Raw genomic sequence first — 19712 nt, forward strand, 5'->3', positions numbered from 1 at the left:
CCCCTTATTAGTTATTTCATCTAGACCATAGTTTTTCAAGCTGTGGTACACATACTCCTGGGGGTACGCAAGACACTGGCAGGGGGTACCCAGGGAAAAACAGAGTGAAGGGGAGGCGGGCAGCAGCTGCCAACTTCTGGGGAAGCCAGGCAGCAGCAGCCCGCTTCCCATCCGTTCGCAGCTCCCAGATGGGAAGTGAGTGGCAGCCGCCGGCTTCTGAGGGGGGCAGGTGGCAGCCACCCACTTCCTGCTGGGTCCCAGGTCCCAAGTGGGAGTCCGGCGGCAGCCTCCTGTGCCTCGTGAGATGGGTGGCAGCTACCTGTGCCCTGGCTCCAAGCCGAGGGACAGCCTCCAGCACCCCGGCTTGAAGATGGGCAGCAGCTGCCTGCCCACATCCCTAGGTCCTAGACAACGCGGAAGCCTCCTCTACCCCAGCTTGGATTAGGTAGCAGTCGCCCACCTCCTGGGCTAGCAGCCAGGCAGCAGCCGCCTGCAACTTGCCCAGGTGGCAGCCCCCCTACCTGGCTCAAAGCGTAGTGCCCAGAAAACTTGTCAATTTCACTGCTCTGTGACAGCCCCATATTTGATCAGTTATCCTCTTTCCTGTGTGTGTGTGTGTGTGTGTGTGTGTGTCTCTCTCTCTCTCTCGCCCTCCTTTCCTGTCTCTCTTTCACCCCTTCCTCCTCAAATCTATGGCAAAGAATTTGGCATGGCGCTTTATATTCCTCAGCATCGGCATACCGCTCAAAGTCTCCTAGCTTTGACCAACATCACCTCTAGCCCAGGTACATACTTGAGTTGTGCACCTGTGGTGTAAAGGTGGTAACCTTACCCACACTAGATCTGACATCTGTCATATCACGGCCTTATATACTCAGCCCTTCTTCCAACATATGGTTCATATTAGTCTGTTAATATAAAATCCCATGGAAAATTGAGTGTTGGGGTACTTATTACAATTTTCAGAAGTTAGGGGCTACTTGCTTCTTAAAAGGTTGAGAAACAGTGGTCTAGACCACATTTCCCTAGTTTTCTTATGAGAATGTCATGTGAAACAGTGAAAACTTATTAAAACGAAGATCTATCAAGTCTATAGCTTCCCCCTGTCCAAGCCAGGAACCCTGTCAAAGAAGGAAATTAGGTTGGTTTGGCATGCTTTGTTCATGACAAATCCATGTTGGCTATTGCTTATAACCCTTTTAGCCTCTAGGGGCTTATAAATTGATTGTTTAATCATTTGTTCTAGCAATTTGTGATAGTTAAATATCTTGTGGCACTTTCATGAGAGAAGAGCTGTTAAATCTGGTGTCATGGTCAAATACAGTCTTATGTCCTTCCTTCCTAAATTGTAATTAATTGCAATTGGACACAATAGTCTTGTTCTAAATATTTAGTGTTGCTGTTAACCATCTGCCACTGACCCATCTAGAAGCTGACTATTTCTGGGCCAGATAAAAGTGATCCATATGTTTAATTTAATATATTACTATAAATCTAATACTGATAGGATTTGCTGGGATTAAAAAGTGGCCTACAAGTAGAAATGATTGTTTAATATATTCTCTCTTCAAAAATATTTGTTGAAGTTCAGGTAAGGTTGTTCAAGTGCATTTACCATCAGCACAACTATAAAACAAACAAACAGGAAACACTAGTGAAGCATACAACCCATGCAACCTACAATCTGTGATTTCACATTCTCTGCATTTACTCAGCCTATTCAGTCTCACCCACGCCCCCCAGTCATGCATGTCTCTGCCTTCTCCCGGCACATGCAAAGTGCAGCCTTAACTGTAATTATAAGTACTGGGGTCACACTTTTTGGATGCAGGTGTAGGGAAGAGGCATGGTTGTGCTGAATGTGAATGAGGCAATATGGAGAAGGTAAAATCATGATTGTAGGTTGTGAAAGTTGTGTGGAGTCTTAGCCTTTTGGTTTCCTGTTTTTTCTGAGTGTGTTTGGTGGTAAAGGCACTCAAGGAACCACTACTGTTCTTTCAACCAAGACTTTTGTTTGGAGTAATATAAATTCATATTTTACTTGAAATGGCATCTTTTATCCCAAAGGACCCTAAACTACATAGATGGATCACAGGGCAACCCTCAAAGGTACACCACCATGGCATCAATAAACCTTAATTTGGCCACTTTACATATTGTGTAAACCTTGCTCTCTCAAAACCTCAATGCACACCCTGGCTGACTTTTTTAGTCTCTTCCACCTCTGTTGCCCCCACTGCACAGCCTATGTTCTTGGCTCCTGTTGGCTCTGTAAGGAATGCAGCTGGTGAGACTGGTTGGCAATATTGGAAAAGAGGCGTAGAGGAGCAAACTTTACAGTTCCATCTGTTGATCTTGGTGAAGCTCAGTGAGATTGTCCTGAATTAGGGGCCTCCCTTTTTTATATTTAATTTTAAAATTTGAAAAGCAATCTATGTCCAGCATATTATCAGAAAGTTTGGGAGTATTATATAAAGTTTGGAGAGGGAGCAACTGTGATGGCCTACCTCACTCCACCAATAGGTAGCCTTACATAAAATTCCATAAAACCCTCAAAATCTCAGTTTAACAAGAAGATGCGATGGCTTGGAAGAGACCTCTTTCTCCACAAGACTATATATTTATATTATATATTTAACTAAACACAATGGATACTGTTGAAAAGAGTGATACATTTAAAGTCTATTAATAAATGAGTATTCACATAGTCCAGTTAATCTGTCCTGGCATTGTTGAAGAAAGAACGCCAGCCCTGTTTAAAATCAGTGTTTTCCCTCGAGCACTCCTGCAAGTCTCTCAGTAGATGCCAGTTTGTAAGTCTGCTGAGTCCAGCGTTACAGTATGTGCTAGGAGACGCTTTCCAGAATATGCGCCTCAGTATAGTGTGCTGAGTGCATCAAATGGCTAGTTAAAAATACCGTCATACTTAGGGACTGGTTTAGATGGTGATTGATCTAAAACATGCATTCTAGATTCTGGCCTCTTCCTGAAAGCAGTTTCTGTTTTGTTCCTCTCTTCCTGCAGATACCAGCAGCAGTTCAGACATGGCTTTAGGTTTTGGCCATGCTCCTTCATTCCACATACCCACATTTTTTGCCTCAACACTGCAGACAGAGTGGGGTGGTCAGCATTCTTGCCTTAGGCAATAGCATTCCAGGAGCAAATTCCTGGGGTTTTGAACACCAAATTGGACCATCTTGAAGCTCCTTCTCCTATTTGTCCTTCCTTCCCCCATAACGGCAGAGCTAACAGAAAGGTAAGAGGTCTCCGTCTGTGAGGAGACCTCAGGAATTTCAGAAAGCAAGCTCTGCTGCAACTGCTGTCAGCCTACGGAGTCATGCTCTGCCAAGAGAAGGACTTTAGAGTGTGGATGGGTTGTTTGGGGGGGGAAGGGAGGCCTCTGCATCCATCCCCCACAGCAGCCAAGATTTGCCTAGAGACCTCTTTTTTAGAGCAAATAATTTCTCGTTACTTTGAGATGTAGCATGCCAGATCATTTTCACCAATCAGGGATTCCTCATAGGTAAGTCCAAAAATCCTGCCCCCCAATCTCTCCTTACTCAAGTCCACAACAAAAGGGAAAAACAGCTTCAGAATTACCTGAATAGCTGGTCTCAGTTGAATAATAGTAACCTGGCAAGGAATCAGGTATCCATTCTTTGGGTATTCCCAAGAGGAAGGTCTGGCCCCCTTGAGGCATGCATTTCCTCTCTAACTGCATACGGGATGAGGAGCACAAGGGATCATGATATCCTGGCCATCTTAGACCTCAAGAGGAACTGAACAATTCAGTGAAGAAGATGAAATTCAGGATGGAGACTCTACCTTTCGTAGGCCTTGCTGGAGCGCTAGGTATAGCTAACAGTATGAACCAAAGGCTGTGAACCAGAGTAGGCCTGGCCTTGGCAAAATAACACACTAGGTATTAGCTAATACCATGTAAGCATACTCTTGACAGTCGAGGATAGCACAAAACAAATCTCTCAAGTAACTGTGTAAATGCATTCCTAAGAGACGGTACAAGAACATACCGACACCTCGTAAGATAAGAATGGGATGACAGGATAAGGATGTTTTGTTCAAATTAGCAGGTACAAGGAGAAGGATGTTTTTTGTACAGTATTAAGGGAACAAGGGAGCTTCAGGTACCTCCTTCCTTCCTTGATTTTAACAGCAGCTAGTTCTATCTTCTTGACCTGAGATCTTTCTAAAGTGCTACAATCCTTGTATCCCTTCAAGCCAGTCACATCTATTTCCCCAGGTTTCCTCTGCATAAAGACATGCTTCCTGGTTACTATCACTTTTTTTCAAAAATTTTGAAACCTCTGCATTTAGAAGACCCAAGGATTATTTCATCTTTCTCCTGTACAAGGTGTTGATCATACTCCTAATTAATTCATTGCTAAGGTTAACTTTTCCACACATCAGAGGAGAGCCTTGTTCCCTTAACACTATAGGAAAACCATGGCATGTGCTAATGAGCAGTAGAAATTTATCTTGGTACATATATTTGTTTCCTTTCACCCTAAATGCTTACGGAATTAAAGTCTACATAGGTAGGTTGATTGGGTGATGTATGCTGAAATACCTATTCAATGACAGATAAACAGATTCCTGAAGGGATCAAAGCCCACTTTACATGTTCCACGACAGTCTTCTGGGCAGAAAGGGGGTCAGCCCCCACATGAAGAACATCTGCAAGATTGCTACCTGGTTGTCTTTCTTAGTGCATGGACATCTTTATAAAGCCCTACTGGCTTGAACTTCATTCCTCTGCAGAAGCACCCTTTGATAGAACAACGCTCATAACTATGGTCCCCAAATAGATACTACTAATTTTTGTAGAGGGGAACGGTCTTCTGTCTGTTTTACTTTTTTTTTTTTTTCTGTACTACTTGTCACTTGATTTGCTTTTTGGGACTGATCTCCCCCAGTCCCACGCAATCTAAAAAATTGTTTGGGCATCTCTATGATAGTCTCATTTTGAATCCATGTAGACAGCAATCGTAGTTTTTACTTTACTTTTATTTAAATATGTAGTAAGATTTCATTACTTCAATATAGCTTTGAAAGTATTTGAATGGTAACTGGGCAGAAAAGGCGTGACCAGGCCCTGGAACACTGTGAATAAGTGTGAACTGCATCTGGCATTTGTAGAGAGAAAGGTGCAAGGCAAAATGTCTCAATTCCAGAAAGAATGAATGATTTTCCAATCAAATCAAATGAAAATTTGCTTCAGTTTGCTGAATGTGGTGTGTTGTTTCCCTGAGACCATACACAATCTCTGAAAGAAATAGAATCGACCACACTTGTATATATATATATGAGCTCAGATTTATGACCCTGTCAGTGAAGAGACTTGGTACGATTGGCTTAATACTTTCCTAGCTTGGGATATTGAAACATTCTATGAAAAAAACTTATATTCATGTGTGAATTCGATCCAAAAATGATGGATCAGGGTTGCCTTTTTCATACAATGTTTGTAAGCCACTGAGTCACTTGCTTGGCGAGTCAAGATTCAGCCAAACTGAATCCGAGACTGCCTCAAAATTTATAGTGTTCAAAATCTGGACCATTGCAATATCAGCCCTTCTATAATTATGAGTTTAAGCATGGAGGCCAGAGAAGAGAGATTGTGTTCTTAAGTTGTATAACGGTGGTATAAATATTAAAAGGATTGCTTTTGGCAGAATTGTGTTGGTATAGAATAAATTACTTACATGTATAATTAATTGCTTTAAATAATCATTCTACAGAATCTTTCTTAGATAAGTTCTTATTCAGATGGATCCCAAAGGAATTAAGTATCTAAAACTGAGGATTGCAACAAATTGAAAGAGGACTTTAGCATTTGCGATAATTTCTTTAATGGGAATCCTTAGGAGCTAGTCATCTCTGCTCTTAAATTTGGGGAGTAGAGTTTTCCTAATTAAAAAGGATTATACAGCTTTTTCCCCCCATCCAGTATAGAATCTTACTCTCCTCCGTTGATGAAGTATAGTAGTAATGGGGAGATAGATAAAACAAAACTAGGGGCCCTCAATGTGCATGGACAAATGGTTTCTCAAAACTGGTGACGGGACTAGAAGTGCTAAATATCAATATTGTTGTGGATATTCATTTTACTGTGCATGGGTCTGATAGACTTTAATTGACACCATACATCCCTGTGAAGAGAGCAAAGGGACTCTTTTCTTAACTAAATTAGACCTAGTATTACTTTTGCTTCACTGTCGAACAGTATCTACTAATGGCTGATTATACTTCATTTATTGTGCTTTTTTCCTCCAAACATTGCCAGCATTCCTAGTCTCAAATCATGGGATATATCCTTAAAGAATCTGTTAGGTCGTCATTTTGAGGATATCCATTATTAGGACTAGATGGAGATAACAGCACTGGGGCTATCTGTTTAACAGGGGCATGTTGTACTCATTTCAGATGCTTCAGGATAAAAACACGAGCTACCAAGATCAATGTTTTTTATTTACCTGCAACTTAGATCAATTATTTGGCATCTGTTTGGTAAGTTTAATTTAATAGATGTAATTTAAATCACAGAACCAATTAAATTGTGTATGCTGTAAGTAAGATGAACTTAGTATTTAATTGGCACTATTTACAGTGCAAGGTCAAATTATTTTTACAGTAATGAGATGTGAGCATCTTGGATACAGGTAGGCCATTGAATCATAGAAATGTAGGGCTAGAAGGGACCTTGAGAGGTCATCTAGTCTATTTCCCTGTGCACAGGCAGTACCTAGTATACCTAGACCATTCTTGACAAGTGTTTGCCTAACATATTCTTAAAAACTTAGAGTGGTGAGGATTCCACAACCTCTTTTGGAAACCTACTCCAATATTTAAATAGCCTTATAGTTAGAAAGGTTTCCTAATACCTACCCTAAATCTCCCTTGCTGCAGATTAAGTCACTTGCTTCTCGTCCTACTTTCAGTGGACATGGAGAGCAGTTAATCACTGTCTTCTTTTATAACAGTCCTTACCATATTTATCAGGTTGCCCCACCCCCAGTCATCTTTTCTTAAGACTAATTATACCCAGTTTTTTTAATCTTTCCCATAGGTCAGGTTTTCTAAACTTTTTATCATTTTATTATGTGTATACTGCAAAATCTTAGGGAGAAAATTCACACCGATGCTACCTCCATGTTACTTATACTGGAATGGGTGTAATTAACAAATTCCTAATGTAGACGAGGCTGTAGTAAAAGGTTCTGGGAGTATGTGTATGTAGCAAACAGAAGGATCCTGTGCTCCAGAGTATAAATTGGTGAAATTGTAAAGTTATTTTCAGTGATCTAATAATAATAAGTACTACCTCACTCTGATGTAGCACTGTGCATCAGTAGTTCTCAAAGTGCTTTTATAAAGGAAGTATTTTCATTATCCCCATTTTACAGGTGGGGGAAATGGAGATAGAGGTTAATTAACTTACCCAAGGTCAACCAGCAAGCCTATGGCACAGCTGGGAATGGAAACTGAGTTTCCTGAGTCCCAGTCTAGTGCTCTTATTCACTAGGCTATACAACCATAATGATATGCAAAGATACTTTGGGGCAATATACACAGAGCAGTAACACTATAATACAAGGCTTGATGTTAGTAAAAGCAAAACAACATAATACGTAGTGTCTGAGTATCTTTTTAAGTTATTATGCATTAGCTGGCAACTTCAAATAACTTTGTAATTTAACCAGCTTCAATCTCTGCATTATGGGATACTTCATATCCAGATCCAGATCCAAACCCAGATTCTCCTTCTGCATGTATATAAAACCATCTAATCATTTCTTGCACTGCAAGTTCACACCCTGTCTGATTAGCGGTGACATCTAGTGCACATTAAATACAAAGCTCATCTTACTTTACAGCATAAGTAAGCTGGTTTAGAGTTCTTATCAGTTACAGCTAAAAATTTCCCCAATGTTGTACAGAATGTATTGGCTCTAAAGAGAGGATGTGCTATAGCAAGTCTGAAGCAAGATATTTATTCTTGGTCTTCAATCTAGCCAATACACAACGACCAAATACAATCAGTCTCCGAACTGGTGTCTTCTGTATGCACAGTGGCTTCAGCTTGTTAGGAAATGTTCCTTAGTCAACAGAAGTTGTAAGGCACTACTGTATATAATGGGAATATTGTTATAGGCTACCTCACTGCAATAAGACGTAAGTAGCACTATATGAGAAGGCAGTTGCGCGATAAATAGAACAGATTGTATTGACTCAAGTTTCTTGATGGTTTCCATAGGTAGAGGCAGGTTTTACATTTCCTGTGGTGTGAAATTCTCAGAATGGACTAGTAGGCTTCATTATTCATAAATCCTTTTATTAACACACTAGTAGATATCTACATAAATATTTAATGACACTAGGGTGACCAGCTAGCAAGTGTGAAAAATCGGGACAGAGGATGGGGGGTAATAGGCACCTATATAAGAAAAACCCCCAAATATCGGGACTGTCCCTATAAAATCGGGACATCTGGTCACCCTAAATGGCACCTATGATGTTATTGATCATCATGTGTATAATGACATGTCTGCCTTTCTGTATTATGGATATTTTGCAGTGCAGAGGTGAGAGAGTGGTCAGTGTACATACAGTTTCTAGTTGGCAAGCCCTGATGGGGCTCATAACAGAAGAAAAACAAAGACTATTGTTTCACACTCTAAAATATTAATTTGTATAGCGTGAAGTATGCAGAAAAGTGAGGAAGTAAGTCCATAAGAATGACTGCGTTCAGTAACCAAAATGTTAACCACCTGGCTTTTAATTTAGAGCCAAAAACATTCTAATTAAATGTAGTGTGGGGGGGAAATCAGAAATGTAATGGAGAAAATGTAGATTTTGTCTTGGGATATGCAAAGTTGGCTGTGGTAAAGGGCATTTGCAGGGAGCTTTGAGAATTAAAGAAATTGGATCCTGAAGTTTAAAGCATCAAGCCATTTTAGAAAGTTATTTGTAGGAGAGAAAACTAGAGGTAGTGCTGGACTGTAGTTTGACACTCTCTGAGCAATGTAATCTCAAAAATAAGTATCTGCTGTTTAAGGTCTACATTTGAATAGTGTTCATAAATGTGAAACTAAAACGAGTACTTAATCAGGGAAAGTTAGACATCATTAGTTTATACCATTTCTTCTCTCTTCTTAAGTAGTTTTTAATTACAATAATAGCTTCCAGATTTTTTTCACTATATTTAAGCAGGTTTGCTCTGTTTAATAATTTAAAGCTTCTTGAAATTGAGGAGGGGGCTAGTGGAGTAGCCTAGATTATCCCATTGAGACCTACATGGTATATATTGAGGAAGACAGTTTTGAATAGGATTGTTTGTTTGTTTATTTATTTATTATACAGCAAAATAAGCTAATTGCTGTAAAACTGTAGCAAACTGAAAGTTCTTACAGCTGACTTAAAGGAGATGGCATTTAAAAAAATATTTCACACAAGTTCAGGTTAACTCACAAGTTATATTGTGCATTGCTTATTCCATTTCAATCAAGGTGACTTTTTGACAATACACATCTGTCAGTAGGATTTTCCAAGGAAAAGTGAATTGACTGTTACTCCCTGTGATGGTCCCATGTAAGGACTTCCATTTAAGCTCCTGATTTCCACTATTTGCATGAAATGGTCTAAGTGATAGTGTGTATGTTCAAGTTATTGTCCTGCAAATTTATTTTTTCTGTGATTTAAAAACATTTTTGATGCAGGTTTGAAATTAATTCACACAAATGAATCTGAGGTTTGCTATAACAAATTCATAAAACTAAGTTCCATAAAACCTTCTTAGAAGCTACTGGAACAGAGAAAGACAGCCTTTCTGACTTTTCTGAATTTTTCTCTTATTTTGATAGCATGGGGTCACATTGACATTTCTGTTATGCATTGTCTCTCTAATAGGACATGTCCTAAATTCTCAAAGTGAGTTGCTTCAATAAAATGTTCTTTCTCTTCCCTCTGTTAGGTTATTTACTTTCTAGAAGAGAGGGACAAGCAGGGTCCCCTGAAAAGCCACTGTCTGATCTGGGTCGTCTCTCGTACTTGGCCTACTGGAAAAGTGTCATATTAGAATACCTTTATTGCCACCATGAAAAACAGATCAGCATCAAGGGAATGAGCCGAGCCACTGGAATGTGTCCACATGATATTGCCACTACCCTACAGCAGCACAGCATGATAGACAGGAGGGAAGACAGGTCAGTAAAGCCATATACTACTTGGAGGGTACTTATGATGTCACTGATTATTATTGTTTTACAATCATGTTTTCCTAGTTCAAAAAACCTCAAGTTTTTCTCCTCTCACTACCATGTGAAAGAAACACAAACCAGAGAACCTAACTGACTATACACAAGTTTAATCAGATGCACAGAGAAAGCAAAACAATGCAGTGTATCCCAGGGTGCTGAGGGAGTTGGCTGATGTGATTTCAGAGCCATTGGCTGTTATCTTTGAAAGCTCATGGCAATTGGGGGAGGTCCCTAATGATTGGAAAAAGGCAAACATAGTGCCCATCTTCAAGAAAGGGAAGAAAAGAGGATCCAGGGAACTAGATACGGTCAGCCTCACCTCAATCACTGGAAAAATCATGGAGCAGGTCCTCAAGGAATCCCTTTTAAGGCACTGGAAAGAGAGGAAGGTGATCAGAAACAGTCAACATGGATTCATCAAGGGCAAGTCATGCCTGACCAACCTGATGGCCTTCTGTGAAGAGGTGACTGGCTCTGTGGATGTGGGGAAAAGCGGTGGATGTGATATACCTTGACTTTAGCAAAGCTTTTGATACAGTCTCCCACAGTATTCTTATCAGCAAGTTAAAGAGGTATGGGTTAGATGAATGGACTATAAAATGGATAGAGAGCTGGCTAGATCATCAGGCTCAGCCGGTAGTGATCAGTGGCTCGATGTCTAGCTGGCAGCCAGTAACAAGCAGAGTGACATAGCATGTGAGTGCTTTGGAGAGAAGGTTTGTTAAAGAAAGTTAAGAGTCGGCTTGTGCTGGGGAAGGGAACCATGACAATCCCCAAACACTGTGTTGGTTTATATTTTGCGTTCAGTGCATTGTTTTGTATTTTAGGCCACACAGCCTCCACTAGCCATACAGCAAATTAAAATATAACATATATGAAAACAAACCATGAGATAAAATTTCCTGATTGGGTGGAATGAGTAGGATAATGAGGGAGACTCTCTATATAAGGAGTTGGGAAAATCCTTAAGTGTTATTTTTCCAGGGTTGGTTTTTGATGTGGTGTTAAAAATAATAGTATATGCCTGTAGTTTATAAATAGATGCTTCTTGATAAACGAAATAATCTCACCAGGGCCCAATCCTACAAACACTTCAGCACCATGAATAACTTCATGCCTGTGAACAGTTGTGTGCTCGGGTGCATTAAGATAGTCACATGTGTATGTGTTTGCAGGATTAGAGTGTTGTGTTTTCTGTGTCAGGTTCCAGACTTTTGATGTTGAAACCATAGTTCTGTTGTCTGTACAGCAGTGTGCCCTCCTTCTAGAATCCCCTGCACCATGAGAGAAGCATCCATAGGCAACAGCCACAATCAGAGCCCTGTTGCACTGGCATGAACAGATATGAAAGCACAAAGCCAAGTTCTTTGTTGGTATACGTTTGATGCTCTCTGTTGCCTTCACTGGGTCTGTGCAAGTTTACAACAGCAGAGAATTTGGCCCACAGTTACTGCCCCAAACAACGTCCAAACTTAAAAAGTGGCCCACAAAGGGTGGGAGACAGGAATTAAATCAAATACATGTGGTTTTTATATACATCTACCTGTGCAATTTCTCCCCTTCCCCAAATAATTCTACATAACAAGATAGATATGAAATAATACAAGGTGCCAGCTATGCCCTTCAGTTCATTAAGTTTCTTACAGGTGTTATGATAGAAGTGGGTCTCAAGGAAAACTAAAGGATTGCCTTGCTTTTTAAGTTGTTCATCTTAGAAAAGAGGATGGAGGATATGACAGTTCTATAAAATCATCGCTGGTATGGGGAAAGTGAAAAGGGAAATGTTATTTACTCCTTCACATGACACAAGAAGTCTAGAGGTTACCCAATGAAATTAATAGGCAGCAGGTTTAAAACAAGGCACAGTCAACCTGTGGAACTTATTGCTATAGGTTATGGTGAAGGCCAAAAGTAAAATTGAGTTCAAAAGAGAATTAGATAAGTTAATGGAGGATAGGTCCATCAATGGCTATTTAGCCAAGATGGGCAGGGATGCAACCACATACTTCCCTAAACCTCCAGCTGTCAGAAGCTGTGACTGGATGACGGGATGGATCTCTCGAAATTGCCCTGTTCTATTTATTCACTCTAAAGTGTTTGGCACCAGCCATTGTAAGAAGACACGATACTGGCCTAGATAGACCATTGGTCTAACACAAAATGGCTGTTCTTATGTATTATTTCTTCTTTGTTTTTTTATTAAAATACCTGTATTTGTAATTTGCTTTCCCGCCTGTTTACAGGACTGATACTCTGGTCACTAACTTTCCCAGTTTTAAGATCTATGGCGCCATGTATATTCTGCATTATCCTAATATATTTTGAATCAAAATTGGAGAGTTACAGCAGGAATGGGCAAGGTAGCTCTGGGGTCCATGCTCAGACATTTTCCACATGTCTGTAAAAATCAGCTGATGCCGGAGCATTCTCTTTTCCTATTAAATCCAGTTTAAATACCTGTCTTTTACCTTGTAAATTATTATGCTTATTTTTTTTTCTAATAAAAACACCAGAATGAGTTTCTTCAGCATGCATGTAAGGTATATTAATATGTATCTAGTTGGCTCCATCTCCTTCTTTATTTTTTACCCATTCCTCTATTTTCCAAAGCAGTTATTCAGGAGATTTAAGCTGTTAGATTGTTTTGCTTTATCTTGATGTTTTTCCTAAAATCAAAAGTCCTTTTTGAATTGTAGATTTGTAATCATTAGAAGGGAAAAGTTGATCTCAAGCCACATGGAGAAATTGAAAGCTAATCCACGTGTCAACGAAGTAGACCCTGAAAGTTTGAGCTGGACTCCACTGCTTGTTTCTAACGCTGCAGTTTCTGAAGAAGAGAGGGAAGCTGAAAAAGAGGTAATAACAGACATGGTCAATCTGAATTCCTTTCCTTTGGATTTCTTCTCCAGTCTTTACAATTCAGTACTAGCCCGTCTTAAATATAGCATTGTTTAACATTGTCAGATACTTACTTATGGGGAAAACTGCTTGTGAAACACTTTAGCACTAATTTATTATAACTCAGGGTTTTTGCAGGCTGTACAGTAAATTTTGAAAAATGAATATGAGAACTTAAAATGTGGTCTCACTTGTCTTGAAGTTGTACTTACTGCTCTTGAAGTAGTCTTGGGGCATGGAATCTGATCAGATTTGCTGCAGAGCTCAAAGGCTGCAGTGTCAATCGATTCTTTGTGTTTATGAATTTGCTCAAAATGATCCATGTCAGCGGGCATGTAATGTAGTGCTAACGGACTTAAATCAATTTGCTGCATCATTAATAGTGCTAAATATCCCATGAAATGCAATCTTCTTTGGTTTGTTATCCTAACTGTTGTAAAGGAGCTACTAGATGATTGAGCTGAAATGGTGTTGCTTGGTTAGGCAGGAGTGCTAATCAAGGTTGACTTACTGTAACTCTTTAGAGCTAAACTTAAGGATATGGCTAATACTGTTTCAGTGACCCATTATTTTAACCCCAACCCTTCAGGCTGAGCGTCTGATGGAACAAGCTAGCTGCTGGGAAAAGGAAGAGCAAGAAATATTCTGCACAAGAGCTAATAGTAGGCAATCACCTGCAAAAGTACAATCTAAAAATAAATACTTGCGATCTCCAGAGAGTGTGGCAGTGGTTGGGGAGCGAGGGCAATCCACAGAGCAATCTAAAGAAAGCAGTGAGGATGATGATGGGGATGAGAATCATCAAAGTTCACCTCCCCGGCTGACAAAACCACAGTCGCTGGCCATAAAAAGGAAGGTATGTTACCTTTTAGCACTTCAAATTGTTCAGAACCCATTATGATCGAACTATGTTCGTCAAAAAGATGTAAAAAAAAAAAAAAAAAAAAAAAAAAGGCAGTTTTTTTCTGTTCACCAGCATTGGTCACTGTTGATTCTTTATCTAAACTGGGTTTGCACAGTGAACTCTTCCTAGTTCATAGCTGTTTTCTCTCTTCTCTGCAATTTGGCTTTCCTTTTGGCTTTTTCCGTATTATGAAAAAATGGATGGTACTAACCGTCAGAATTAGATTTTATTTTGAAATTACTGACTGCCCTCTGCTGTTCAGGGTTGGTACTGATTAAACATTTCAATTGGTTCTTCCATACCCTCACTTGGGTTTTTCCCCCCTCCCCTTTGGGATGGAGTCAAATCTATTACGTGTTTTCTCCTGTTACAAGATTAGTAGGATAAGAATGTCTTTTGCAAGATATGTTTATGAAGCAAATGTATTTTTTAAGAAAAACTTTTCTCAAAATATTACATTTCTATTTTATTATACAAAGCCTCTTTATTCCAAGAAATATAATCCCCTAAATTCTGCTTAAACTTGAGTATTTAATTTAATTTTGCTGAAAATTACGTGATCACATTGAATGTTTATTAGCTTAATAATTTAAGAACCCTTTAAGACCATTAAGCTACTTGGCTTAATGCATGTATTTACATTGCTTTGGTGAGAATTTATAGATGAACGTGTCCCGTTGTGTATATTTTGGGTTAGAGAACTATAAGTTAATGTGAATCTTTGACATGAATAAGTGACAATGGAAATATAAGTCATTGAAATTTTAGCTGAACCTTGTTCAGACCCTTCTTTTCTACAGCTGCTGAACTGTAACATTCCGTACCATATTGTTGTTGTTTACACCAAGTGTGAGACTTGGACTATTTTTCTTGGCACTGGTCTATTTATCATTTTCTGCTTGTTTGTTTATAAGCAGCTTCACAATTTTCTGGAATCTGAAATCTAAAAGCGTAAGATGTACATTTGATTCTTGCAAATGTTGTTAGTAGAATTATGAGCCTATAAGCGTATAACCAGGTGTTGGTAATTATAAATATTTTACATACTACAACTGTGAATTTATTTATTTAACCAGAGTAAAGGTTGTAAGCCACAATAAACTGTATATGTTAATTTTTACCTTCATAAAAGAAAGACCACACTGTGCATTCTGTCTCATACGGTACAAGCTCATTGCTTAACTGTACGGATTTAGTATATAGCAGTAACGTAGATTTAAAAGTGTAGCATAAGGTAACTTTTAAATTGATGAATGGATTAGACCATCGTTAACTCACTTTACAAAAATGTACTCATTCTCTGTGTACCAAGTTAAGTAACTTCTCCTAGACTTTTAACAGTTCATTGTTATATTTCTGGAATTATTTTTTAGAGACCTTTCATCTTGAAAAAGAAAAGGGGTCGTAAACGCAGGAGGGTTAATAGCAGTGTTACAACAGAGACAATTTCTGAAACCACAGAGGTGTTGAATGAGCCCTTTGATCACTCAGATGAAGAGCGGCCCATGCCACAGCTGGAACCTACTTGTGAGATAGATGGGGAAGATGATGACTTAAAGCCTGTGATCAGAAAAGTATTCCAGTATCAACCTGGTAGGCAGAACCCGGAGGAAGAGGAGGACAAGGAGGAGAAAGACAATCATGGTTATAAAAGTGATATTCAGTGTAGAAGTAAGTTGAACGTTATTTTAAAACTGTGTTAAAGTTAACTTGTCCCTTGGGCTTTCAAGGGCAACACTTGCTTTTGTAGTTAACCAGCAGGTTTGTGACCAGCTTTTCAGAGCTCTTGAAATTTTTATATTTCAAGATCAAAATAACGTGCATTTTTAATGCTCCATCCCTGTGAGATACGCTTCATGCTATTAGTCCCATTTTATCTGCTTGCTTTGTGTAACAGCTTGAGGCATGTTGCTCTTTTTTCAGTATTTGTAACGTTTCATTTTTCTGCTCTCTCTGGCCTGTTATAGCTTGTTCAGTACATTAACCTCACTTCATTATTCTTGTTCAGGAGAAAATTAGGAGGTTTTGTTTCAGTTTGGGATACATTTGTGTTTTGACCATTTGGGAAAGAGAAAAATTTTTTTTTTGTATATCTACAACAGGCCTCGTCATATTTTTCCAAGGAAAACCAGGGGCTTCTTTCTCTTTAGTTTCTGTTTCGTGAAACCTTTATCTACGAAAAGCGAGAGGTAGTTTATACCAATGACTTTTTTTGCACTCAGCATTGACAGCAATTTAGTTATGAGAATTACTGAGATTTACATCATTCCCCAGGAACAATGTGCCCTCTTCACTTTGGTTTGGCAATCCTGTAGTGCTATATTAATAAACTCTGAGACCTCGCATTTTTCCACCATGAGCACCCAGAGATTCCCTTTCCATTTTTCAAAATAGCCTGGAGCTGTTTAAGCCTTGGCACGACTGCCAGAGTCCTGGGTTCTTCTGTTGATTTGTACAGAGATGTTTGGCTCTAGGGTCCCAGGTCTTCCCTAAAAAGTGCACAACAATTTATTTAATGTACGTTTAACAGCTGCTCACCAAGTTTGATTTCAAGAATACTGCCCAGCTGGAAAGCTAATGGATGTAAAGTGAATTCACCATTGAGCAGTTTTGGGAGAATCCTCATCTCTCTCACTCTTAACTCTTAGATGAAACATTAGTTTAATTCCAACTTTGGAATGAAATATGGATTCCTACATATAAACACCTTTTTCTCAGAAGCTGCAGATGTCTCTTTGGTATTGGAGAAGCAGTAGTTTGCAGGACATACCAGGAAGTTTTATTTTTGTGTTCAACTGAGAGATCTGCTGCCTGGGTTGCACGCAGCTTTTATACCAGTAAAACTATGTTGCTTAAGGGTGTGATAGTCTGCCAGTAGTTAAACCAGTACAACCCCTAGTGTGGATGCTGTTTTACCAGTGTAAAGGTGCCTTAAATTGGTATAGTTCCCCCTTCCTGTACAGAAATAAACTGTGCTGGTATAAGCACACTTATCTTGATAAAACTGCATCCCCAGAATTGGGGTTGTACTGCTTTCACTGTACTGGTATTTCTGTGTAGATGAGACCTAAGAGTCTTGTTATTGCATTAGCCAACTGTTGGAGTGCTTTTGGAGTAACCCTTTCAGTGGGAATTTAAGAGTGAAACGCTTTTTATAAAATTGTGTCTTTGAAGGCAGCAGTATTCAACACTGATGTATATTTTTCTCATTGTTTTTGTGATTAATTGATTTTTTTTTTTTAATTTGTTTGTGCTTTGTTTTATTTAGGTCTGTTTCAGAATGTGTGTTTATGTGGAATCTCCCCCCCCCCCCCCTCCTTTTTAGTTTATATTGTAAAACACTTGTGAAGAGGAAAAAATATTTTCCTTTTTTCAGCATTGGAGCAACAATTTCTGTGCATCAGACTCAGCATAGTACTTCTTCTTTGAGTGCTTGCTCATGTCCATTCCATATTAGGTGTGTGTGTGCGCCACATGCACTGGTGCCAGAGATTTTTCCCTTAGTTGTATCCATAGGACCAGCTCTAGCGCCCCCTGGGATTGCACGCATATGCACTGGTATATAGAGTGCCACTGGCCCTCTACCTCTCAGTTCCTTCTTACCACCCGTAATAGTGCTGGAACGTTCTCTGGCTCCAGCAAACTCTTACAAACCAGTGGTTTTCCTTAGTTATATTAGTGTATGTAGTTTAAGTTAGTTAGTTTGCTAAGCGTTAGTTTTCTTAAACATATTGTCAGTTGACAAACGCGGGGCATGCCCCAGTCTCTGGGCTTCAAGCCGTGCGCTTCATGTAAGAAACCTGTGCTGGTCAACGACCCTCACCAGAGTTGCCTAAAGTGGCTGGGAGAAGCTCACGTGCAAGGCAAATGCAGAATCTGTAAAGAGTTCAAGCCTCGCACCAAAAAAGGTTGAAATATCAGACTGAGAGCTCTCCTAAAGGAGTCGGTACTTAGATTGGCCTCAGAGCCGAGCCAGTGTGACTCAGCCCCTAGTACATCGGCTTCGGTGCGGAGCACCCCTAGGTGCTGACTTCCTTTCAGCACCAATTAGCATCCCCGGTGCCAAAGGAAGAAATCCAAGGAGGGACAGGAAGAGCACAGGTGACCAGGTGAGACCAGTGCTGGGCCACTTGTCCCCACCAGGCTTGGGGTGGCATCAGCCTCACCCGTTCGGGCCCCAAGCCCAACCCTGTACCACCACTGGCTTCTGGGAGCAGCAAGGGCCCCCAGAATCTTATGGTACCGATCAATCTGGAGTGAAGGACCTCCTGACAATTCCCATGCCTCTGATGCCTCGGGAGGAAAGGGCCCCACACCGCGACATGGTACTAGTACCATCAACTGTGGTGCCATCCATAGGCAAGCCTGCGATGAGGCCCCCGCAACAATCCCCAACACGAAGACATCAGTCACGGCCAAGTGCGGGCCACCGATGCCCTGTCGGTGGTGGTAAAAGTGGCCAACAAAAGGGACAGGCAGGGGCAGGCGAGTTCCATCCCAAAGAATAAAGAGGCAAAAAAGTTAGACCTTTTGGAAGAAAGGTTTATTCGACAGCAAGTCTGCAGCTGTGTATATCAAACCAACAAGCCCTGTTGGGAAGATATGATTCTCTCTTTGAGTGATTGCTCATATCTATTACAATATAGGTCTGTACGCACCCCGTGCACAGATTCCCGGAACTTTTTTCCCTTAGCACTCCCCGTAGGGTCGGCTCAGGCGCCCACTGGAGTGCCGCACTCATGCCGCGGTACATAGGGCACTGCTGACCCCGCTCAGTTCCTTCTTTCCGCCTGTGACGGTTGCTGGAACGTTGGCCTCTTGCATACCTCAAGTAGCCTCCCTTAGTACTTAGTGTTCTTTGTTACAGTTGATTGTGATAGATTAGTGTTAAGTTAGACAAGTTAAGTAATTAGATAGCAGCCCTCAGGGGCTGTAGCTGAGCCATGCCTGGCTCCACTGGCTTTAAAGCCTGCACTATGTGTGCAAAGCTTTTTGCTATAAGTGATCCTCACGATCGCTGCCTCCGATGCCTCGGAGAGCAGCATAGATGTGAGAAATGCAAGATCTGCAAGGCCTTCAAGCTGCGGACCCAAAAGGCACGGGACGCCAGGCTAAAGGCCATCCTAATGGAGTCCGCGCTCCGCCCAGACTCCGAGCCATCACGTTCACCGGCGGCACCAAGCGTCTCCTCAGTGCAGAGCGCTCTACCGGCACCGACACCTGTGGTGCCGAAGAAGAAGCAGCGGCCCGAGGCCGCACACGTGAACTCCTCTCTGCGACCGGTACAGCAGGGAGCAGCACAGGAGATGCCCCAACCACGTGCAGTGGAGGTTACTGTGGCACCGGCATCTCCTCTCAGGGAGCTTCCCACGACTCCTGGGGGTGGGAGAGCACCCCTGCAAGGGCCGTCGATGCCAGAGGCTTTCGCAGCGGCACGCGCCCTCATGGGCCTGCCCACGCCTCCATCCCCCCCTCGGCCGAGGGCTCCGGGACTGGCGTCTCGGGGTAAACCCGCGCTGGGTTGCCCCGGTGGGTGTAGGAGACAGGAGTTGAGGTCTCCCCCCAGACGGTCGAGGAGGGTAGAGAGTGCGCGCTCCCCTCCTAGCTCTGACTCTGAGTCGTCGAGCTCCTCG

General features: G+C 41.0%; 1 protein-coding gene across 7 annotated transcripts in view; it reads left to right on the forward strand.

The window, feature by feature from the left end:
• The window catches only part of KAT6B (lysine acetyltransferase 6B), a 177739-nt gene that overhangs the window by 146524 nt on the left and 11503 nt on the right, over positions 1-19712 (forward strand). For all 7 annotated transcript variants that reach the window (XM_067539302.1, XM_067539293.1, XM_067539326.1 and 4 more), the window contains 4 exons: positions 9992-10223; positions 12974-13133; positions 13765-14031; positions 15453-15750. In XM_067539302.1, coding sequence (XP_067395403.1) covers positions 9992-10223; positions 12974-13133; positions 13765-14031; positions 15453-15750 — 957 coding nt within the window. The remainder of the gene's footprint in view (positions 1-9991; positions 10224-12973; positions 13134-13764; positions 14032-15452; positions 15751-19712) is intronic.

This window comes from Emydura macquarii, unplaced genomic scaffold (assembly GCF_026122565.2).
Source record: "Emydura macquarii macquarii isolate MOO-44397 ecotype Brisbane River unplaced genomic scaffold, CSIRO-AGI_Emac_v2 contig_67, whole genome shotgun sequence".
NCBI lineage: Eukaryota > Metazoa > Chordata > Testudines > Chelidae > Emydura > Emydura macquarii.